Here is a 25,003-nt window from a genome sequence, read left to right as displayed (position 1 = left end):
ATATGAAATTTACTTCTATTTACTGTGTCATATAACTCATGGTTACCCAAAATATGAATAGAATGATGTGAGTTTCCAAGGCAATATATGTAAAAAACAGCTCAGTGGATAAACTTTGCTGTGGGGAAAGATCGCAAAAAGCAAGGATTCGTTCTTTCCTGTTAGTTCTTGATGGTTTCAGAGAACTATACCTTGATTGTTTTAAAAGCCTTAGCTTAAGAAAGGATAATCAGGTACTTTGGTAGGGAAGATTTATTGTGGCTAGAAAAATTTTTCCCCCCACATTGTCTCAAATAAGCAGAAGCTTCCGATATTCTGAGATTTCTAATAAAAATATTAGTTCTATCAAGAAACAATTTCAAATACTATATTCTATAGCAGTCTTACAACTAAAGTAACCACTATTGAAGATTAACTCTGGTTTCTTCTCCTTTATACAATTTGTCATAAACACCACAGGCTAATTTGTCTTCTTAAAACACTCCATTCATAAAAGCCACTCTCCTACTCAGAAACTTTTAATGATTCCCCATCACCTCCAGTAAAAAACCTTCAAGTCTTTTGCATATGTTTTAAGATTTTAGTCTAACTTTAACTCATCTTTCCAACTACCATCACACATAATTCTTTGTTTCCTGATTATGCTACTCATTCTGACCTTAGCACCCCTGCTCAGTCTTTCAATAGTTATTCCCTCTTCTACTCATTGCAGAATGCCATCCTTCCTCTCCCCTTCCTCCTCCCGACTTGCCCCCAGGGTAGATCCTGTCAAGCTTTCAGGACCTAGTTTGTTGAATTTTCTCTGTGAAGCACTTTCTCACCATTCTAAACCATTTTTCCTAGTCTGAATTTGTGGGACCCACTTATGGTCTCACTCATTTGTGTGCAGTTAATTGTTAAGAGTGTATTTTATATTGTCTCTTCTGCTCTTAAAAAAATTTGTATTACAGAAGCAGGGACCGAGAAAAACGCAGAGAAAGAGAAAGAGAGATGGATCGGAAAAGGTCCCGGAAATCCCCATCTCCTGGGAGGAGAAACCCAGAAACATCAGTAACTCAGAGTTCCTCTGCTCAGGATGAACCTACTACAAAGAAAAAGAAGGATGAGCTGGATCCTCTTCTTACTCGCACTGGTGGAGCATATATTCCCCCTGCAAAGCTCAGGATGATGCAGGAACAGATTACAGATAAAAACAGGCATGTTGATATCAATCAGTATATAAAGCCATTATATTGTCATTGAAAAATAAGTCAGCTATGGTTTAATGAACCCTGGCTCTTGAGAATTTACATTAGTCTTCAATGATAGAGACCTAAAATTAGAGACCTCTTTACTTCATAGCTCCATTGGAGAGCCACACACCACTTGCCCTTATATTAGCTCATTACTTTTTGTTTTTTTGCATGAATGAATTAAAAAGTTTGAGGAAAAGATTGCTTACCCTTTTTATAGTATTTTCAAACTATTGTTCCTTTCATAGTTTCATGGATGCATTCCTATTGATAATGTTTATTTTTTGTAGAAAAGATTAATAATTGACATTTTAGTTCTAAAATTGACTTTTCCTGTTGTAAACCAGGAGTCAGCAAACTTTTTCTGTAAAAGCCCAGCTAAAGCGGGTGGGCAGCTGCATTTGGCTCATGGGTCTAGTTTGCCGACCTCTGTACTCATCTATAAAACTGAAGCTGGCAGTTATCTCTTTTTGTACATTTTCTTTAGCCCACAATATCTTAGACTATACATTTTTGCTACTCTAAGGCAGACAGACAAAATTTATATATGAACAGTCACACTTAAAACACTCCTCCTTCCCTTTTCAGAGTAATTGAGATGGTGAGGAGCTATTTAGGAAAGTACAGCTAAGTTTTTAAGGTATTTTCTCTAATAGGATGAGTTGATAACTAGGGAAAGTATGGTCCCAGATTGAGATGATTATTCAGTTGCCAGATAACTAGTTAAAAGATTGAGAAAGAAGGTATTAATAGTTATAATTTAAGAAAAACAGATGCAAGGTGAGCCAGACAGGAGTATTTCCACATCCTTTCATGAGTGTTTTAATGGCAATTTGAAAAGTGCTTGAGAACCTTATTTAAGTTAAATCTAAATTTGTTTCAAGGGTTAGCTTGAAGTAGAAATGTCATGATCTGCCCACCTCGGCCTCCCAAAGTTCGAGACCAGCCTGGCCAATGTAGTGAAACCCTCTCTCTACTAAAAATACAAAGGTTAGCCGGGCATGGTGGTGGGTGCCTGTAGTCCCAGCTACTCAGGAGGCTGAGGCAGGAGAATGGCGTGAACCTGGGAGGCGGAGCTTGCATTGAGCCGAGATTGCCCCACTGCACTCCAGCCTGGGTGACAGAGGGAGACTCTGTCTCAAAAAAAAGAAAAAGAAAATAAAAGAAATGTCTTTATCTAAAAGAAGCCATGAAGATTTGAAATAAAACCAAATTTAAGAGCCAGAAAGGGGTATTTGATGACATTAAATTAAAAACTAATAAGTTTTTCGTTATGTGTCCTGTTTTAGCACTTGCCAGTGATATTTGAAGTGTTAGGTTGAAAAGGAATTTGGAGATGGCTTCTGTGGTTAATAGGACTTTCATTATCATGTAAGCGTTTTGCTCATGCACAAGGCAGTAGTGGCGGCATTACTGAAAAGTAATCACTTTCTCCAGTCCAGTCCAAAGCAATCCTGATCATAAAAGACTAGAAACTATGTCAGTCCAAGTCTTGCTTCCTTTTAAATAAAGCAGACAGGAGAGTCAGCAATACATGCAATTTAAAGCAGATTCCTTTAAGATAATTGTGTATACAGTTGAAGTCTGTTAGTAGGCTACTGTAAAGGGTTCAAAACATCTGGAAAAGAAGGCCATAGTCTTTGCTTTCAGTAGATACATGAACTGTGGGCTTCCTAATTAGGATGTATAATTGTAGTTGATGTAGCTGTTTGATTAGTTTAGTAAGATAGGTTGTGATTGTATATAAGCAACATCTTATTAATCAGGCCACTTGTTAAGGCATACATCTTGTTTCTAGAGATAGTGGGATACCAAAAGGTTGGAGTTATGAAACAGTGGAATAGTCCACCTTGGGTACAGGCAGTAAGGGGGTATATAATTTATAGAGAATTTAGAAATAAAATAAGATTAACTGCAAAGTGAGTCTGTTTTTTATCCTCACCATGCTGGCAATACTAAACAATGTCAGTGATACAATACTTGTTCCCACCAGGAACTGCTCTCACCAACCTTCCTTGTTGTACCACTCCAGAACAGGGATTCTTAACCTATGAGCCCCTCAAGAGGTCCATGGATAGAATTCAAGCAATCAGTCCATTAATGTGTTTGGGAAAAAAATTGAATCCTTAGTTTTGCTATTCTCTAAAGTTTAGCTTTTTTTTTTTTTTCTTTTGAGAATGTAGGCAATAGATTGCCTATTGTATTGACAGTCTGTTACAGATATTTCATGATATGGATTATGGCCATGCTACTTAGAAATTTAAGTAGTTACTAAGCATACTGCTAGTTCTTGTTTAGTGTGTTATGAAGCACATAGAATATTATATCAAACTTTTGTTCTTTTCATGTTTCAAAAACTGAATTTCAGTATGATTAGTATCCTTTGTAATCCTATTCGTTGTATATATCATTCCAAAAAGTCTACTGGTTTCACCAGGCTTCCAGAGAGAGACGTGTATAGAAGAAAAAAGGTTAAGACTTCCTGCAGCTGAAATCAGATTCCACAGAAAAGCAGTTACAAAATCCATAGAATTGTAGAGCATTGAAAGATCTTAGACATTGTCCAGTTCAACCTAAAGAAACTCAACGAGGCCAAGTAATTTCCGAAATCTAGGGTAAAAAGCAGTACAGCTATCTAACATTCAACTGGTATAGCTGTAGGACTCCTACATCAGCATAGAGATTGTCTTTAAAATACTCTGAACAATATTTCAGCCCCATGACTTCATGTGACTCCCTTTTTCTGTAGTTACCATTTATTTGTGGTTTAAAACATTTAATTTTGTTATCTCTGTATCTTTTTATGAGATGGGACATACAGATTTTTTTTGTGGCTTATATTCGGGCATTTCATGTTACCATTTACATTTTTTTTCATTGCATTTATTTTAAAGGTCTTCATTAAAGACAAGTTTAAATCAAGCATTATATGTAAAATAAGCATGTATTGAATTAGACTAATTAAATGTATTAGGCCTAAGAACAAAACATTATCCTTATATGTCCTTACATAATCTTATTGTATTATTAAAGGAAAATGGTGTGTACTTAAGCATATGTACAGAAAATCAAATATGGTTTAGGATATAATCTGTTTATCCTGATAGGCATCATATATTTTACTGTACTTGGGGGTCATTTCATGAAAATAATGTTAAAAATTAAGGAACACTATGTAGTTTTTATGTTCTTATAACTTATTGTAATTATTGAAAGAGTTTTAATCTTTATTAAAATCACTTCTTTTTAGCTTAGCATACCAGAGGATGAGTTGGGAGGCCCTAAAGAAGTCAATTAATGGTCTTATCAACAAAGTCAACATTTCCAACATAAGTATTATTATTCAAGAGCTTCTTCAAGAAAATATTGTTAGAGGAAGGTAAGTTTTTTTTTATTTCTAGTATTTTATTTGTAGTATTTCTAAGTAATTTTTTCAAAGGTGTATAATATCTACATGAACAATAATCATTGATTTATTGTGCTACTTCATTTCAAAGGTCATTGAGAATATTTATTTAAAATGCAGTACTTATAAAAATGTAGACTGCTAAGAAATAACTTGTGCCTTGCTCTTAGAGGTTGTATGCAATTTTTGCTTTTTGAGAAGCTTCGATTTCACATAATGGTTTTTGCAGACATTCACTTAATGCTTCCATTAATTTAAACTCGTGAAGAATAATGAATATCACAATATACTCCGTCTAACTAATTTAATTTTTTATTTCTTTCTAAAATTGATGAGTAAAAATTGTATATATTTGTGGTATGCATCATGATGTTTTGATATATGTGTACTTTGTAGAATGGCTATATCAAGCTGTTTAACATGCATTCACATACCTGTCATTTTTTTGTGGTGAGAACACTTAAAATGTACTCTATTTTCAGCTTTCAAGTATATAATATATGGTTATTAACTATGGTCAAAATATTGTAGAATGGATCTCTGGAACTTATTCCTCGTGTCTAACTGAAATTTTGTGTCCATTGACGAACATCTAAATTCCCCCAACCCCCAGCCTCTGGTAACCATCATTTTATACTCTGATTCTATGAGTTCAGTTTTTTTTAGATTCCTCATATTAGTGAGATCATGCATTATTTGTCTTTCTGTGCCTGGCTTATTCACTTAGCATAATGTTCTCCAAGTTCATCTGTGTTTTTGCAAATGACAGGATTTCCTTTATGGTTGAATAGTATTCCATTATACATATATACATTTTCTTTATCCATTTATTCACAACAGAGACTTTTGTTGTTTCCATATTTTGACCATTGTGAATGATGCTGCGATAAATGTGGGAGTTCAGATACCTCTTCAACATACTGATTTCATTTTCTTTGTGTATATATCCAATAGTGGGATGCTGGATCAAATGGTAGTTATAATCGAAAAAAATGTTTTTAGTGTTGATTTATTTTAGAGATGTGGGTGTTGCTTTGTTGTCAGGCCAGAGTACCATGCATGGTCATAGTTCACTGACCCCTTGAATTGCTGGGCTCACGGAATTCTCCCACCTCAGCATCCTGAGTAGCTGGGACTGCAAGCACTCATCACCATGCTGGGCTAATTTTTTAATATTTTGTAGAGAACGAGGTCTTGCCATCTTGCCCAGGCTGGTCTCGTACTCTTGAGCTCAAGCAGTCCTCCCCACTTGGCTTCCCAAAGTGTTGGTATGACGCGCGTGAGCCAGTGCACCTAGCTGGTAGTTCTGTTTTTAATATTTTAAGGAACCTCTAGACTATTTCCATAATGGCTGTACTAATTTATATTTCTACCAACAGTGTACAAGGGTTCTCTTTTCTCCATGTCCTTGGCAACACTTGTTATTTTTCATCTTTTTTGTTACAGCCATTGTAACAGTTGTGAGGAGATCTCATTGTGATTTTAATTTACATTTCTTTGATAATTGGTGATGTCAAGCATTTTATATATATATATAATGCTATTTGTACATCTTTTGAAAAATGTCTGTTCTTGTCATTTGCTCATTTTTTAAATTGGGTTATTTGTTTTCTTACTATTGAGTTGAATGCCTAATGTATTTTGGATATTAACCCCTTATCAGGTGTATGGTTTGCAAATGTTTTCTCCCATTCCGTAGGCTGTCTCTTCACTCTGTTGATATTTTCCTGTGCTGTGCAGAAGCATTCTAGTTTTTATGTAATCCCATTTGTCTCTTTTTGCTTTTGTTGCCTGTGCTTTCGGGGTCATATCCAAAAAATCATTAACCATAATACAGTAGTTTCACAGTTTCAGGTCTTATGTTTAAGTCTTTAATCTATTTTGCATTGATGTTTGTATATGTTTTGGGACTAAGGTCTCTTTTCATTCTTCTGCATCTGGATGTTCAGTTTTCTTGGCACCATTTATTGAAGACACTGTCTTTTCCCTATTGTGTCTTCTTAGCATCTTTGTTGAAAATCAGTTGACTGCAAATGTCTGGATTGATCTCTGGTTTCTTTGTTTTCTATAGCTCTCTGTGTCTGTTTTTATACTAGTGTCACGCTGTTTTGATTACTATAACTTTGTAGCAGATTCTAGGTCAGGGAGTGTGAGGTCTCCAGCTTTGTTCTTTTTGTTCAAGATTGCTGTGGCTATTTGGAGTTTTTTGTGGTTCCATGTGAGTTTTAAGATTGTTTTTTCTATTTCTGCGAAAAATGTAACTGGAATTTTGATAGGGATTGAGTTGAGTCTTTATGTTGCTTGGGTACTATGGACATTTTAGTATATTATTTCAGTCCATGGACAAGGGATGTCATGCATGTTCTTCCATTTTTTCATCAGCAGTTTGTAGCTTTTAGTGTACAGACCTTTCATCTCCATGGTTAGATTTATTCCTAAGGTTTTTTGTTTTTGTTTTTGTTTTTTTTATAGTTATTGTAAATGGGATGTTTTCTTGGTTTCTTTTTCAGAAAGATAGTTCATTGTAAGCATATGGAAGCACTACTGATTTTTATATGTTGATTTTATGTCTGCAGCTTTACTAAATTAGTTTATTAGTTCTAACAATTTTTTGGTTAAGTCTTTAGGGTTTTCTATATTAAGATCCTGTTTACAGCAAACAGACTTCTCTATTTTTGATTTGGATGCCTTTTATTTCTTTCTCTTGCCTCATGGCTCTGGCTAGGACTTCTAGTACTATGTTGAATAGAATTGGAAAGAGTAGGCACCCTTTTCTTATTCCTGATCTTAGAGGAAAAGCTTTCAGCTTGTCACTGTTGAGTATATTAGCTATGGGTTCATCGTATATGGCCTTATTCCAATTTAATTTCTAGTGAGAGTGAAGTGGGAATGTGAGAGAAATGGGAAAGATAAGCAATAAATTTGAGAAAAGCGGAAAGGAATCACCATGTTCTATAATATGTGGTTTTAAGCAATTGGTGATATTTAAAAGGGTCAGAAAATAGAAGTACTCCATGTTCTACTTATTATTTTAAAATCTGAGGGCTGTTTTCTCTTGTCATTTTACATGACTATGATTCATCTTTTAAAAAATATGGAATTTAGTGGCCAGGCATGGTAGCTCAATGCCTGTAATCCTAGCACTTTGGGAGCCTGAGGCAAGAGGATCACTTGAGTCCAGGAGTTTGAGACCAGCCTGGGCAACATTGTGAAAACTCATCTCTATGAAAAATACAAAAATTAGCTGGGCGTGGTGGCACGCAGTACTCCCAGCTACTCTGGAGGCTGAGGTGGGAGGACTGCTTGAGCCCAGAAGGCAGAGTTTCCAGTGAGCCAAGATCAAGCCACTGCACTCCTGCCTGGGTGACAGAGTGAGACCCCGTCTCTCCCCAACCTCACCAAAAAAGGTGGTGGTATAAAGTAGGTGCAGCGAGTTGTAGAGGTACAGAAAGGTGATCAAGAGACAGCCATTATCCATAAAAGTGGGCAGAGATCTCTCCATTTTACTTACAAAAAAAGTAGACTCAGAAGACTTAATGGATTGCTAAAGATATTATAATTTATAAGCTGCATCCTTTTTCTCATTTTCTACTCTAGTGATTCTGTTGTTGTATCTAAAACTACCATTAAGACTTTTTTTTCCTGACTTTTGGCAATCCAATAATTACTTGTCATTACATTGCTAAAAATAACTTCAGTTTGCCCAATTTGCCTTTCCCCTTCCTCATCAAATGCATATAGAAACATGACCATTTTCAAAATGAGTTACAAGTAGGTACCTTTTAATTTCCTGTTATTGTTTTAGCATTAATCTTGCATTGCTTTTAATTCATGTCTTTATTTCTCACAGGAATTTTCCAAATCTTCATTTTATTCAACTAAAATTAGACTTAAAGATTTAAACCCAAATTTGTCTTTAATCACAAAATTAATTTTATAAGAATGACGGATTCATAGTAGAAACTTTATGTTGTCTAGCTTTCGTACTTTTGAAGCAGGTCTGCTTTTGTTTACTTTTTTGAAAATGTTGAATTTATTTATATGAACCTTAAAAACCTCAAATTCATGATTTGATATAACAGACTGGGAAAAGAGGAATTATATGTAGAGAGAAAAATTTTGGCGATAAATTGCAGCAAAATCTTCATTCTATTTTACAAAATTACAAATTCACATTTCATTTTCTGAAAAACAATTTTTATTTATTAGTAAGGTGAACTCTTTCCATTTAGTTCTGATTTAGATTTTATGATTATTTATAGAGATGTATTACTGAATTTTAATAGTTTTTGTTTCATTTAATTCATTTGGTTATTGTTGACTCCTTTTTTTATTCTTTTTTAAACAGAGGACTGCTCTCCAGGTCTGTTTTGCAAGCACAGAGTGCTTCTCCAATCTTCACCCATGTTTATGCAGCATTAGTGGCAATTATCAACTCAAAATTTCCACAAATTGGAGAATTAATCCTCAAGAGGTTAATTCTTAATTTTCGAAAAGGCTATCGAAGAAATGATAAGGTATATATGAATGGCTTGTAGGTAGAATGATACATAGGAACAGACTAATAAACCAGTATCAACAAAAGTAAGCAAGGTTGATTTTGACACAGGTACATAACATAATGCTTTTTAAAAACTGTCTTTCATGAGAACTTCTTTATTCTCTTAAATATCCCTGGCCACTATTGATGAGCCACAAAAATGATGGCTCTAACTGTAGAATTTTAACTGTTTAACCAGAAGTGATACTCTTTCATGTGTTTTATCTTATAACTTTCTGGTAATACAAAAATTATACTTGTGTGGTACATGTTTTAAATAGATTGTTAGTAGGCCATAGATTAATGTAAATAAATGAAAATTGGGTTTAGTTTATGGATTAACTCTCCACCTTCACTTTTCAGCAACTTTGCCTGACTGCTTCAAAATTTGTGGCGCATCTTATTAACCAAAATGTGGTAAGTAATTATCTTCAATACTTGTTCGCATTCAGTGGCATTAGACCACAGGGTTGATGCCACCTCACTGATACCTCTCTATTTTTGCTTTGCTTTATAGTCCTTAGGATAAATATGTTGAATGATATTTTCATTTGAAAACTATAATAAACGTATTTAATATTCTTTTTTTTTTTCTTTTTCTTTTTTTGAGACAGAGTCTTGCTCTGTCACCCAGGCTGGAGTGCAGTGGCACAATCTTGGTTCACTGCAAGTTCCGCCTCCCGGGTTCACGCCATTCTCCTGCCTCAGCCTCCTGAGTAGCTAGGACCACAGTTGCCCGCCACCACGCCGGGCTAGTTTTTTTTTTTGTATTTTTAATAGAGATGGGGTTTCACCGTGTTAGCCAGAATGGTCTGGATTTCCTGACTTCATGATCCGCCCACCTTGGCCTCCCAAAGTGCTGGGATTACAGGCGTGAGCCTCCGCGCCTGGTCGTATTTAATATTCTGTAACATAACACTTTGATGCTAATCAAAACACTTTTAGATATTTTATCAGATTAATCTGACTTAATACTATACATGGTTACTTGACTGCAAACCATTCCTTTGAAGAACCATTCTGTTCACTTTTATAAAACAATAAAGTTGGTGTCTCCTCCACTTCATTCCCTGGTGTTCATGAGAATCTAATAAATACCTGCTATTTTACAAAAACCTCTATTCCTTGCCACCACATAGGTATAGTCATATATGTTTAGAATCACTTTGTAGAATAGAGTTGATCAATTTTAATCTGTTTCAAATGCAAGTAATTTTATCATGCTATTATTCAGTTTGTGTTTATTTTATATTCATTATTTGATGGTTTTGATTTAGCTTCTGTTTAACCATGAAAGTGGTAAAATTGTTCTTGCTCATACTCAAAAGTTTCCTTCAGATATATATTATCATTTCCAGTTTAATATCATGTACAACAGGAAGAATTTTAAAATCCTGCCTAGTCTTATTTCACTAATACTAAATGTTTTGACTCTTATTTATATGAAGATTCTTTCACTCTTAGAAATCTTTTAGATTTTGACCTAATTAGTCATATTATTACGGTGATAACTTGCTACTTAAGACCAAGGAAACTTAATTTCATATCTGTAACCACAGAGATATATTTCCATTTTTAAATGTGTATTACACTTAGGCTAGAGATTGTTGGCATTGCCATAAAACACTTGATATGATAAATGTTTTGCATCTTCTCAACTGTGGTAAAGGGCAGTATTTTCTTGTCACTGATAGAAGACTGTTTGACACCCCTCCTCCCCTAGTAAAAAGAAGTAGCGGGTGTCTTTGATGTTGTGCACAACTGGAAGAAGGTATCTCCTGAGTTGAGATTTAGACTTATTTCCTCACCATCTCAAATCATTGTCTGGCTTTAGAAAGGTGTATGTGTGGTGGTTTAAACATTCTTTGTAGTTCGTTTTCTTCTCATAGCAAAGCTTCTCAGTAGAATTTTGTTCCCTCTCTTCCTGGTGTTGTTTATAAATGTCAGTTTTTGAACATGGCCAGTAGAAATAGTTTGATATAATTTTTTTTTAAAAAGATGGAATATTCAAAACTGTTTTGTTCCAGAAGTTATTAAGATATTTTGTGATGAAATTAGTATTCGTGTAACTTAAGGACTATTTGCGTCTAATAGAGTTGCTGATAGAATGAATTGGGAAATGTATATAAAGAATTATGGTCATGAAGAAGGGTACTATAAATCATATTACTATTTCTCATGTAGTAATTATGAAAACAATTATCTTATTAGAAAGTAGTATATGATTTTTAACATATTTTATCTATGACACTTTCCGTACATAATGGCTAAGAATATTTCTTCTAAAGATAATTCAGATAGTTGTATTCAGCATAGAAAATTAAAATTTTTGGAACAGTCATCTGAAAATTCTTAGTAGATAGATAATAAAAGTGATAGAAAAATTGTATCCCGTATTTGGAGTATTTCCATGTACTTCATAAAACTTTGCCCATCATATGTGCAATATATTTATTGTAACAGATTTACTAATTTTTAGAAATCATAAAAATATTTTAATGTATGTAAAAGCATTTTCTTTCTTCCATCTATATGTATTCTATTTAAGGCACATGAAGTTTTATGCTTAGAGATGCTCACTTTACTCCTGGAAAGACCAACAGATGATAGTGTTGAAGTAGCTATTGGTTTTCTTAAGGAATGTGGCCTCAAATTAACACAAGTGTCACCAAGAGGAATCAATGGTAAGTGTACATTTTTAATTTGATGTTAAGTTTTTGTTTATTGTAATATTTATTGCTTATTTTATTGTCTTTTCTTTCTGTTAACCTTTAGCTATATTTGAACGCCTTCGAAACATTCTTCATGAGTCTGAAATTGACAAAAGAGTTCAATATATGATTGAAGTGATGTTTGCTGTACGGAAAGATGGATTCAAGGACCACCCCATTATCCTAGAAGGTCTTGATTTGGTGGAAGAAGATGATCAATTCACTCATATGCTCCCTCTGGAGGATGACTATAACCCAGAAGATGTTCTTAGTAAGTCTGGGGCATGTTAGGTGGAAAGAGGTATACCAACAAATGTAAATATAGAAAATAAACATTAACTTTAAAATTTTTTTTAGATGTTTTCAAGATGGATCCTAATTTTATGGAGAATGAAGAGAAGTACAAAGCTATTAAGAAAGGTATGTAAAATTTTATAAAATTAATTTGGATAAGTAGAAGCAATTTAAGTAGTTATGTAATACTGATAGGAAATATTTAGAGATCGTTGATACTTGCCTAATGAAATCTCTGCTCTTATAAAGTTATTCTCTTAGCTATTTCCTTGGGCATTATTTTTTTCCTGGTACTTGCCCATGATTTTTTACTTCATTCTGAATTACTGACCCCATTGTTCCTTTCCTCTTTCCCTTTAAACTATGCAACCCTTACATCTCACCCATCTTAAGAAATATTCATAGATTAGTAGTAGCCTTTATTTAGCTTCTCTACCACTTACAGTCTGTGCCACCCAGTTTAATATTCAATTAAGTGGTATACTTTATTGTAAAGTGCTATACTTTATTGTTTCTTGAGGTCAGGTTGATATCCTTCTGGGAAGATGAATTATAGTATTGGTGCCTCTCTGATAAAATAAATTGATCATTTTCATTTGTATATCATTGGTATACTGTAAGCACTAACTTTGGACAGGTTTTGATTTGTAATTTGTCTTTGACATTACTAGCTGAGTGACCTGTAGCAAGTTACTTGTTTGATGGAAGACTAAATGTTACCTTTCTATGGAAGGATATATAAAATACAGTGTTGTGTATTATCACAGACAATGATAGCTATTATTACTGTTACTATTTTCACATTTGTATTATTTTCCTCCTAAAGCTAACACTCAGGCCTATTTACATAATAATTTCATGGGCTTATTTCTCTTGAGTTGTAATTTTACTGGAGAAGTATTTATTGCTGTGGAAGCAATAAATATTTACCTTTGTATTAAACCCCAAAAGTTTGTATTAAAACCTCTCTGATTATAATAGAAATGTAGAGTCGGTTAGGTTTGTAAAATCTTTTATCAGGCTAACAGAGCACCATTGGGCAAAATATAATTTTAGTTTTTGTCATTTGTTTGCTTTTAACATAAAGACCAGCCTTGTGTAGTCTAATATACAGAGAAAGCAGAGACCTAGAACTCTGTCTCTGTCTGCATTCCATTGGTCAGTAGTGCTTAGAAGCAGAAGGTTGAAAGTAAAAGTAAAAATGGGAGAAATCTTCCATTCCTATGCATTATCCTAAAAATCTGTTATAATAATAATAATGGGTTTCTCTTCTTAGATGCTGATTTCCTAGGAGCTTTTCACTGTAATCTGTCAGATTCTTTTTTCTGTTATAATTTCATTTCCAAACAGAGAACTCCATAGATCCATTTTGCCTTCTTTTCTTATGAACCTCTTTTCCTGCTGTCTCCCTGAAAGATGCCAAATGTTTTTTTGTGAAATACTTGTATACACCTGATTTGATTTCTTTCTTTTTTAAACTAGAGAATTCTCTATCCATTTCTTTAGCGTCTAGGCAATTGGCCAATGCCTGGAAAGTAGTACATTATTTTGTTATAGCAGTTCTCAAATTCTTTGGTCTCAGAATCCCTTTACACTCTTGAAAATGTTTGACAACTCCAAAGAGCTTCTTTTTATGTGGGTTATATCTATTGGTATTTACTATATAAAAGGTTAAAACACTATAAAATAGTATTTATTAAATTATTTCAAAATAATAGCAAACCTAGTATATGTTAACATAAATTACATATTTTTATGAAAATCGTTGTTTTACGGGCCGGGCGTGGTGGCTCATGCCTGTAATTCCAGCACTTTGGGAGGCTGAGGTTGGCGGATCTTGAGGTCAGGAGTTTGGGAGTAGCCTGACCAACATGGTGAAACCCTGTCTCTACTGAAAATATAAAAATTAGCCGGGTGTGGTGGTGCATGTCTACAATTGCAACTAGTCAGGAGGCTGAGGCAGGAGAATGGCTTGAGCCCGGGAGGTGGAGGTTGCAGTGAGCCAAGATCACGCCACTGCACTCCAGCCTGGGCGACAGAGTGAGACTCTGTCTAAAAAAAAAAATAAATAAATAAAAAATAAAATGTTATGTTACAAAACAAATTTAGTGAGAATGATGTTTTATATATTTTGTATTATATATATATTTTATAAAATTTTTTATTTGTAAAGTTTACTGTCTGGCCTAATGGGAAGCAGCTAGACTCTCATATCTGTTTCTACATTCAATGTATTGCAGTAGGTTGTTTTAATTGAAGTACATGAAGAAAATCTAGCCCCAGATAAATACATAATTAGAAAAAGGGAGCAGTATTTTAACAGCCTTTTCAGATAAATGCCAATATTTAACAACTAGTAGTTTTAAGATTAATTGCGGTGTAAATTCTGAAACAATATCAATGAACTTTGATAGTGTTGCGTTAGAATCCATTTATCTGTCACTTTAAATAAATCTTTTACTCATGCATGATTTTGTAATGTTGCATTAGTCATTTAGAAAATACTAATTCACTGAGTTATGCACATCTTTTAAATGTTAACATTGATGTTATCAAAATCAAATTAACATGTTGATATAATATCTACATAGCACATTTAATAATATTACTACCGCTCTCGTCCAAAAAATCTAAATATTGGGGAGCTCTCAAGCTCACAGAGATGGATATAGGTTTTTCAAAATTCTTGAAAACCCTAATGTTATCATCGTCGTAGATATCGTTAGTTGTTTTCCCCAAAGTGACAGTCTCAAGTTTGTTTGCGTTTGAGAAATTGTTGGCCAAATATCTAACAACTGTAGTTAGTTGGCCATTTTTTTCAAGTAAAAATGAAAAAAAATAGCTAATTCATCTTGCAAAGCAAACAATCACACAAGTGGTTTTCCTTGACATAACTGTCACCATTGTATATCTAACAGAAGGGCTATATATATGAACTTTATATTTCATCACTCAGATTAGGAGAAAGGCCTATATTCAGGGCTGAGATTTAATAAAATTCATCAAGGACATTCTCAGATGAAACTGGCTTTCTACTTCAAGAGGGTGGCAGTAAAGAATACACTGATTACTAGAGAAGTTTGATGCCTTGGGTTACAGAAGTTTTAACCTCCATTGCTTTTGGATCATCATCACAGATGTCAGCACAGTGAAAGGGCAGATACTGTCTTGGTATTATTATGAAAATAGTTTTGACCTCACAGACCACGTGACAGGTCTCAGTGATCCCCCATAGACTCCTAGACCATGCTTTGAAACCACTACTTTACTCAGTTAATGAAATCCAGTTGTCCTTGCCTAAGTGATTCTAATAAGTAGAATCTAAAGTGGAGAGATGAGAAAAGGATGATGTAAATGATTAGACAATTCGTTTGACCTTCATTGTTTTATAAAGCATTCTTCTAGAGCTGGCATAAAAAAAGGGTCCCAGCAGGAAGTGGGCACAGCTTTAGTAATTAGCACCTTCGATTGACCCAGGTGTACTTGTGTTTTAGATCTTAACAGCATTTGGGAAAACAGCAGGAGTGCCTATCTTCCTGCTATTGAATACTAAATAGTTTCTTCTTTTAAAAGTCTGTTGAAGCCATGTTACATAGTAATAAACCAGATACTTTAGATTATCTCTTGAATTCACATTTGTTCGAAATATTCTTGAGATTTATATTTCAGATAAGGGCTGAATGACTACTCTTCATTTTTGTAAAATGATTTGTTTCTCATAATGTGAAGTTCTCTGCTAACTTTCGTTATGTGTCTCCTGATTTTTACTGCTTAGTTAAATATAAAGAAATTAGAATTTTTCTTAAAGTGAATTGATCCCAGAACTTTGTATTAAAAGCCCTCTGATTATAATAGAAATGCAAAAGTAAAGAGTTGGTCCTGTTTGCAAAATCTTATCAGGCTAACAGAGCACCATTGGGCAAAATATAATTTTAGTTTTTGTCATTTGTTTGCTTTTAACATAATGACTGGCCTTATGTAGTCTCATATACATCACTATTTTCATCCAGTTCTGAATATATCATTTGTATTTTTAAAAGTGATAATCTAATACGGTGCTTGTCTTACCAATTGTCTTAAAGGCTTTTAAACTTCTGTTTCTGTTTTATGTATGAAAAATCTTTGAATTTCTTGTAATATTCAATTTAGTAGGTATATATTTTAATAAAAATCTCATTACTATTTATTTCAAGTGAACACTAAGTTATGCAATTATTTTCTCTCCCTTCTTTGTCTTTCCAAGTACATTCTTAGCGTAAATTCTTGTTTTCTGTATCTAGCCTTAACTTTTTATAATGGACTGTCTTCTTTCTGATGATGAAACAATATTTTGACTCCCATATGCTAGCTTCTATTCCTAATATTTTTCCAGTGCTCTTGTTCTTTTCAAAAACCTTCATCTACTTTTTGTTTTTCTCATCTCCTTGTTTCGTGGGCACTTTTTATGTGGCAGAAAAGTGATACATACAGCTCTCTCTAGTCAAATCAGTTATAATGCTTTTTGACCACCTAGGCAATAACACGAGGCTTGGTGGTTATGTTTGTTGGCTAATAAACTGTTACACCACAGTGGATTTCAACGAACTGAGAATTATCTTCTTAGAATAAAATACATGTATATTACTTGCACATTGTTTTTTTCCCAAACTTACTTTGTACTTTACAGAAATTCTTGATGAGGGAGACACTGACTCAAACACAGACCAAGATGCTGGGAGTAGTGAAGAGGATGAGGAAGAAGAAGAGGAAGAGGGAGAAGAAGATGAAGAAGGTAAACATGTAGTGTATTCAAATAATATTATGAGACACTCTAAAATTAATTCTAATGTAATCTTCTAAAACAATAGTTCTCAATCTTTGGGGAGAGCAAGGAGGGCTGCTGATGGCATCTAGTGGGTGAGGACTAGAGCTGCTGTTCAATAGCCCACAAACCACAAGACTGCCCCCTGCAACAAGGTGTAATCTAGCCCAAAATGCCAGTGTTGCCAAGATTGAGAAACTGCTCAAAAAGTATTAAATTCTTTTTTTAACGTCAGCACAATTTTAATTTAGTATATTATGCCTTTGTGTATAAGACAGTGAAAAACATGTTTTCATATTGAGTTCATGTGATTTATGTAGCCATGGCAGGAATGTGACAAATGAGAGTGACTGCATATTTGCTGTTCATTTTGGCAAAATAGAGTGAAGAGGCCAAAAGCTATATTTACACAGAAGTAGTATGTTCTTCCTCTTCAGCTGTGATTACATTATTTCACAGAAATAAGCTCAGAACTTTACTGTGGTTAAGGCACAGTTAGTACATCAGAACATACATAAACTGGTCATTATTTACATGTATTGCATGTGTGAAGATATTAAAAGTATACATTTGCCTTTTAGGATATAATAAATACTTCTGTCTTATAGTACAATTGTTCTATAACATATTTTGTAAAAATAGGTTTAATTTTTTCCAACTTTTTTTATTAAAATTCTATCCATGTACTACATTTTACTTTAGAATTTCCTTGTTTTATTTGAAAATACTGTTCAAATAAAAACTATTAAATATTTATAAGGAAAGTTTTCGTGCATTAAATAAGAGAAAATTTTAACAAATACACCTATTTATATTGGACTCATCCAGCCTGTTGTGATGATCCAGTGTTCTCTGAAACTGAATTTTTACCCATGATTTATATAGTGTGTCTGAATTATCAAGATATTGTTTATAACTCTAGAAATAATATTTTACCAAACAACAGCAAGAGTACAGCCTTTTATAGTGTCTAAATGAGCAGATAACAGAGAAACAAAAATAGTTTTCTTGGCTTGGTTCTGGACTTCTTTGAGCTAACATGATATAGCAAAAAACTTGAAATAGTTACTTTGAATTCTATAAATACTTACACAGTAAAAAATAATTATTAAATTTATATTGATTCTAAATAGGTTTTTGAAGAAAATGCTATACAGAGATACATTTTAAATTCTTCACATTTATTTTTGCAGTTTTGTAATTTTGTTATGGTTCTTTCAGGACAAAAAGTGACTATCCATGACAAAACAGAAATTAACCTGGTCTCATTTCGTCGTACAATTTATCTTGCTATTCAGTCAAGGTAAGGCATCATGTCTCAGTTCATCCTTTTTTTGTTTTTGATAAGGGATGGGTAAAGAGATCAGGGATTCATTTTAGGGTCTCATAACAGAAAACCGAACGCCATTTCAGCATTCATAGACTACCTACCTCTCTCCCCCATCCCATGCCCAAGCTCATGGTACCCTTCTGTTGGTTCTTTGCTTTATAGGGAAATTGTCTTTACTTAATTGGAAGGTCTAATTGTGTTACCTAATTAAATGGGTTTTTAACTATATCATTTCTTATAGTTAAGTGCCGCTAATAAAAACCTGAAAATAATTCTGTTTTACAAGATAGCAGAGTACCTAATTGTATAATGAAAATTTAATATTTAACATTTTTAAAATTTGGTTTCTAGTTCTGATTCTAGGCAAAGAAGCACTGTTGCAAAGACTGTTGGATAGTGATTTGCTCTGCAGATGTAAATGAGTATGAACAGAAATAGGAATTAGACTTAGGAAGATTTTGAGGACTCTTTGAAGTAATGCTAAGTAAGAAGTAGTGTGATGTGATGTCATGAAAACAAAACCTATTCCCTTTGAAGGCTGTGAATTTGGTTTTGAAGAGAAATAAACGAGGATGTTAAATCTTAGTACATCTGGTACTTTGTATGTGAATCAACCTATTGATGTAATGGGCACAGTGTTTACATTTTACACTGGAGGAGAAATGTTTCCTCAGTTTTGTTTCATTACTAGGTTTAGTATATTTCCATTTAGTATGATGTAATAGCAATAATGATTCATAAGTAGGAGTCATCTGTTTTCAGTCTGAACATTTTTTGGCTTTAGGTTTATCTTCAAATAGAGGAATGTTAAACAGCAAAACATTGGTTGGGAATTTTTTTGCTTTATCCTTTACCTATTTTCACTTAAAAAGTATTAAATATTTTTTCATATACACTTGAAGTGAAAGGTGAGAAATACTTGTGGTTTGACCTTTCATTCGTTTGTCCTTTTTAAGAAATTCAACAGTCATCGGTTGTGAGCAGCAGATTTACTGTGTTAAGTGTTACAGTTAACATTAACTTTGAAGAGTTACAGTGGAACTCTTTGAATAATTATTTAAAAGAATCATAACCTTGATAATCTCTGAATCACACAGAAGACTTGAAAAATTAAAGCATTAAAAAACAAGTAATAGCCACTATTACATAGTGGTATCCGTGCTAGTAGCAGTAATTCCTGTCCTATATGATTTTCTCTGGGGATTTTTTGTTATTTTTTTTTAAACATTATTCATTTTAATTAGTTAATTTATATTTATAATTGGCATATAATAATTGTACATGTTTATACCCTATGGATGATTATACATTGTGTAATCAAATCAGGGTAATTACCGTATCTGTTTCTTTAAACATTCATCGTTTCTTTATGGTAACAACCTTCAAAATCTGGCTACATTGTTATTTGCTATAGCCACCCTGCTATGTAATATGAATCAAGGGCTTATTGTTCATGCTATTTGACCCTTGTTTTTCATTACTGTATTTCCTAAAGATGTAAATATGGACACATAATTATATACAGAATTGTTTGGTGCAAAAAAAAAAAAAAGAAAATGGAGACAGTCTTATTTTCTACCACAAATAGTCAAAATGTCCAGTCTGCCACCACTGAAAATTACGTTAATAGAGAGTTGTTTTAAATGTGAACAAACAGTCTGATGTAATATTAAGTGGGATAAAAACTATATAACTATATAGAATTGTGCTTGTAGTATTTTCTTAGCTGTCAAAATAGGCAGATTCTAGAAATAATATGTTAATATATCAACACTGATTATCTTAAGGAGAGGTTTATGTTTATTATATACCAGGCTAAAAATCAGAAATAGGATGTAATCATCAAGCCAGGTGGCTATGAGGGTATCTTAAACGGTCCAATGTTGAAAATCTTGTGAACAAAAACTAAGTTCTGGCAACTGAACTGTGTGGAAATTTTATTTTTTAAATTTGTTTGTGTTGACTAATCTCACTAGTAGTCTTATCTTCTTTCTGTTATGGCTCCTTAAATACCCTTTTTTATATGCATAAAACATTAAACTACACAATTGCCTTTGCTATTAAAAATAAAGCATTCCTGTTTGTTCTTGCTTTTAAACGATATTCTAGTCTGATTTTATTTTATTGAAGTTGTAACATCAGAGGGAGATGGACTACCACGTCCCCACCTGTTTAAAGTTTCTGATATTGGACACATCAACAAAACTGTGTAAACACAGCTTGAAATCTGGCATCATGTAAAAGAAGACAGTGATTGAGTAAATGTCTTCTTTTTTCTTTACCCTCTCCTCAATTGCTATTAATTTGTGTTAAACCTGAAACTCATTTGGTTTAGTAACCTAAGATGAGAACTAAAATATCAAGAAAATTTAATTCATTTAATATTTATAATTAGTATACAACCTAAAAACCATGTTGGTGTAGGAGGTCATTAAATACTTTCAAAATAAAACGAGAACAAGAAAACAGACTGTCGTTTAGCTAACTTTCTCCCTGATACTTCACTTAGTAGATAAAAGGGAAGTAGTAATATTTCTTCATCAACTACTTGATTGTTTTTCAGAAATTTCAGGATTTTGTTGCAGTGCTAATTTCTTTTTCTTAAAAAGCTGGAAAAAAAAAAGACACATCTGTTTTAAATGTTTTTGGTTTTACTGTATTATTAAAATGTATCAATTACTGTTTAGTATTTTAATCTTAATGTTATATACTGTTTAATATTATCTGTTATATAATCTCTTTCCTGGTAGATTTCTTTTTTATTTCATTGCCTTGTACCATCCTGGATTATTACCCTGTTGTGCTTAGGAAACCCTATAAGTAATAGAAGCTGAGGAATACGGATGAACTGCAAAACTAAGTCCATAATCATTAGTTAGTGATGATTTTAAGATATGTTATCAAAAGTAAGGATGTGGGCATTCCACAGAAATGCAAATATAGTAGCATTATTTCTGAATCAATAAACAATTAACAAATTGAGTTTGCTAATTCTCTTTGAACTATACTGATGACATTTTAAATTCTGTTCATATGAATAGTGGGTAAAAGCATATTTTTTCTTGCAAGTTGTTTTATATTTATTATTTTCACATGTGGTATTTATAAAATGTGGATGCCCTGTGTTTTAAGATGAACCAAGCTAACTTGTAAAAGTAGAGATTAAGCGCTAACGTCATGCTGAGCTCCTGGAACGTCTTTCATCTCTTGGAATCAGTATAGAAAAATATAAGAAATTGGCAATATCTAGTAAAAGTAGATAGAGTTATGATAGAATAATATATCATTTACTCTTCCACACTGAGATTTTAATGTAAGCAGGGAAACTTGACCTGTGCTTGCTCCTGCCTTAATTAGGACTTTTCCTGGCTTCTCTAAACATGTAATATACATTTCAAGAAATGACTTTTCAAATTAAGTATTAATTATAGCCTTATGAAATATTGGGTGAGAAAGTATAAATATTCTTGTGTTCAAGTTCTACTTCTGGGACTATATGGCCAGGAGCAAGTTTCAAATACAAATACCTAAGTCTCATTTTTCTCATCTGTAAAAATGAGTCAAATTAGATTGTCTCTAAATCCTTCTAAAATCCTATGTATAAACCTAAATCAGTATAGTATCCTATAGGTGTTTTTACCTCCAGTTGTTTCTAATTTAGGTATATATTTGTGAATAAGAATGTATTTCTTAAAAATTTTAGGTAGTTACAATTATTTTTTAAAGTATTTACTTTTAAAAGCTTTTATTTCTTTGTCCTCATTGTTAACCATTCTACTTGTCGTTTTATCTAAGCTTTTGAATAGAGTTATTGATCATTTTCTTTCTTAGATTTGTTTAACAACTAAATGTAGAACAGAACAGCCAGATCTCTTGAAAACCTTGAGCATTGGGAAGCACTCTTCGAGATCTGGACCTGGTTACCCAGATTTAGAGTACTTAGATTTGTCCTGTAATATGGGATTATCAAGTCAGAATATTTAATAAATTCTTTATGTACAGTTATTATCCTCCAATGCTTGAAGGAAAAGGTATTGCTGACACTTAAGAATTTACTACCGTCATACCTGAGTGACCGGTTTGTAGTGGGAAAACATTTGATAAGCATTATATGATTGCAGAAATGAGAGAAACTTACACATTATGTGTTTTGTTTCTTAAAATGAAGAAAATCACATAGAATAGAAACCCTTTTATCTGATTAGTTATGGCTTGAAGTTGGTTGGTTTGAGAGAGTAATACAATTCACTGCATATGCCTCTTTTTTATTTTTGCCTTTTTAAGATTGAGATTTTATTCACATGCTATGATACCCTTTTAAAGTGCACATTTACAGTCATGCGCCATGTAACGACTTTTCAGTCAACAATAGACCACATAGGCAATGGTGGTCCCATAAGATTATAATACCATATTTTTACTAAACCTTTTCTATGTTTAGGTGTGTTTAGATACATAAATACTTACCATTGTGTTAACAGTTGCCTACAGTATTCAGAAGTACACTAACATGCTGAACAGGATGTAGCTTAGGGGCAACAGCCATAGCATATAGCCTAGATATATTAGGTTGTACCATCTAGATTTGTGTAAATACACTCTATGATGTTTGCACATGAAAAAATTTCCTAAGTATGCATTTGTCAGTAGATAACCGTGTCATTAAGTGATGCATGACTGCAAGTGGTTTTATTATATTCACAAAGTTATACAACCATCATCGTTGTCTAATTCCAGAACATTTTTATTACTCTAAACTAAACCCTGAGCCTTTTAGCAGTCACGTTCTACTCATTTAATCTACTTTCTGTGTCCATGGATTTGTCACTTCTGAACATTTTGTATAAATGGAATCATACTATATGTAGTCTTTTGTGTTGGGATTCTTTCACTTAGCATAATTCAAGGATTCATCCATGTTGTATGTATTGGCACTTCATTCTCTGTAGAGTTAAGAGCTATGTTTTCCTTATATATGCAGTACAACAATATGAAATTGCAGTAAAAAAAGATGATTTAAAACTGTTATTAAAGTAAGATTCTTGTGTGTAAGAGTGTACAGTCTATGTTGCAAGCTTTTAACCTATTGTGATCATTTCCACAGTTTAGATTTTGAAGAATGTGCTCACAAATTGCTGAAAATGGAGTTTCCTGAAAGCCAAACAGTATGTTAATACTTTTTCTATTAGGAAATGCATATATTGGTTTTAAAAATGTTTAAGGCTGTTAATGGGTAAGTTTTGTGGATTGAAGCAATACCTCAGTACTAAATATTTATTTTTTAATGTAGGTTTTATATCACTTTAAGATAACACAGAGCTTAGGGTGTTTCAGATATATTGCTCACTCTAGGGAATTAAATTTTCTGCTCAAATGGGATATGGTAAAAAGAGAGTCTCTGAAACACTGCACTTTACGTAGAATTTCTGAGTTGCCTGTAAATCAAATTTTGACTTAAATATAGTAGGAAATTTGTTCTTTAATGGATTATGTGGTCCATCTTCTGGATGCACTGCAGGGGTATCCAATCTTTTGGTTTCTCTGGGCTACATTGGAAGAAAAATTGTCTTGGGCCACACATAAAATACACTAACACTAAAAATAGCTGAGAAGCTAAAAAAAATTGCAAAATAATAGCATAATGTTTTAAGAAAGTTTATGAATTTGTGTTGGACCTCATTCAAAGCTGTCCTGGACTGCATGCAGCCTGTTGGCCACAGGTTGGACAAGCTTGCGACTAATGCATTCTTTGCGGTAGAAAAGATAAAGATCACAGCACATATTACATTGCTCTAGTTGGATGTAGAAGAATTTATATAATTTTTTCGTTTTTTTTTTTGAGCCAGAGTCTCCCTCTGTCGCCCAGGCTAGAGTGCAGTGGCATGATCCCAGCCCACTACAACCTCTGCCTTCCAGGTTCAAGCAATTCTCCTGCCTCGACCTCCCTAGTAGCTGGGATTATAGGCACCCTCTACCACACCTGGCTAGTTTTTGTATTTTTAATAGAGATGGTATGGTGTTTCACCATGTTGGCCAGGCTGGTCTCAAACTCCTGACCTCAGGTGATCCGCCCACCTCGGCCTCCCAAGCAGTGGGATTACAAGTGTGAGCCACCACTCCCAGCCTTCATTCATTATTCCTTTAATGAAAATTTATTCAGCAGATACTATATGTCAAGTCACACCACAAGATAGCTCCATCTTGGCCCCATGGGACTCACTGTCTTACAGCTTGGTATACTTCACTTTTCAAAGTATCAGAACCCTAATGCCAAGGATAATGAAGATCAGATTAAGTAGATAAAGTTGCTCTTTCTTCTGTTTTTTTTTCTCTAATGTGTATTATATATATTACTTCCTTCCCATCTAGATATTACATCCTTAGAAACTGAGCCAAAGCTTTTGTGATTGTATTTTTCTCACTTTGCTTTACATGCGGTAAACCGGGCACAGATGCCAGAGTGAATGTATCAGCTCTGATGGGCTGTTCAGTTTCTAGTTCTTCTAGGTCTTCTTGATTATCTGAGCTAAGTTACTGTTAGATATAAATTCTTTGTCTTAAGCCTTTAAAAATGTTTATGTGTTACAGAGGTTGGCAGCCTGCGGCGGAGGCCTGCTGCCTGTTTTTATGAATAAAGTGTTACTGGAAAATAAAAAGACTCATTCATTGACATATTGACAATGGCTGTT

At 33.5% G+C, this 25,003-nt stretch overlaps 1 protein-coding gene across 1 annotated transcript in view; it reads left to right on the top strand.

Moving 5' to 3' along the window:
* CWC22 (CWC22 spliceosome associated protein homolog) overlaps positions 1-25,003 on the top strand; it is a 63,391-nt gene that overhangs the window by 24,724 nt on the left and 13,664 nt on the right. Inside the window, exons 5-14 of the mRNA XM_028830903.2 lie at positions 951-1,196; positions 4,483-4,611; positions 8,987-9,155; positions 9,542-9,595; positions 11,727-11,862; positions 11,954-12,160; positions 12,247-12,309; positions 16,850-16,954; positions 18,206-18,287; positions 23,419-23,479. Of these exons, the coding sequence (XP_028686736.1) occupies positions 951-1,196; positions 4,483-4,611; positions 8,987-9,155; positions 9,542-9,595; positions 11,727-11,862; positions 11,954-12,160; positions 12,247-12,309; positions 16,850-16,954; positions 18,206-18,287; positions 23,419-23,479 (1,252 nt within the window). The remainder of the gene's footprint in view (positions 1-950; positions 1,197-4,482; positions 4,612-8,986; positions 9,156-9,541; positions 9,596-11,726; positions 11,863-11,953; positions 12,161-12,246; positions 12,310-16,849; positions 16,955-18,205; positions 18,288-23,418; positions 23,480-25,003) is intronic.

This window comes from Macaca mulatta, chromosome 12, assembly GCF_049350105.2.
Source record: "Macaca mulatta isolate MMU2019108-1 chromosome 12, T2T-MMU8v2.0, whole genome shotgun sequence".
NCBI lineage: Eukaryota > Metazoa > Chordata > Mammalia > Primates > Cercopithecidae > Macaca > Macaca mulatta.
This window is presented reverse-complemented; position numbering and strand designations above follow the sequence as displayed.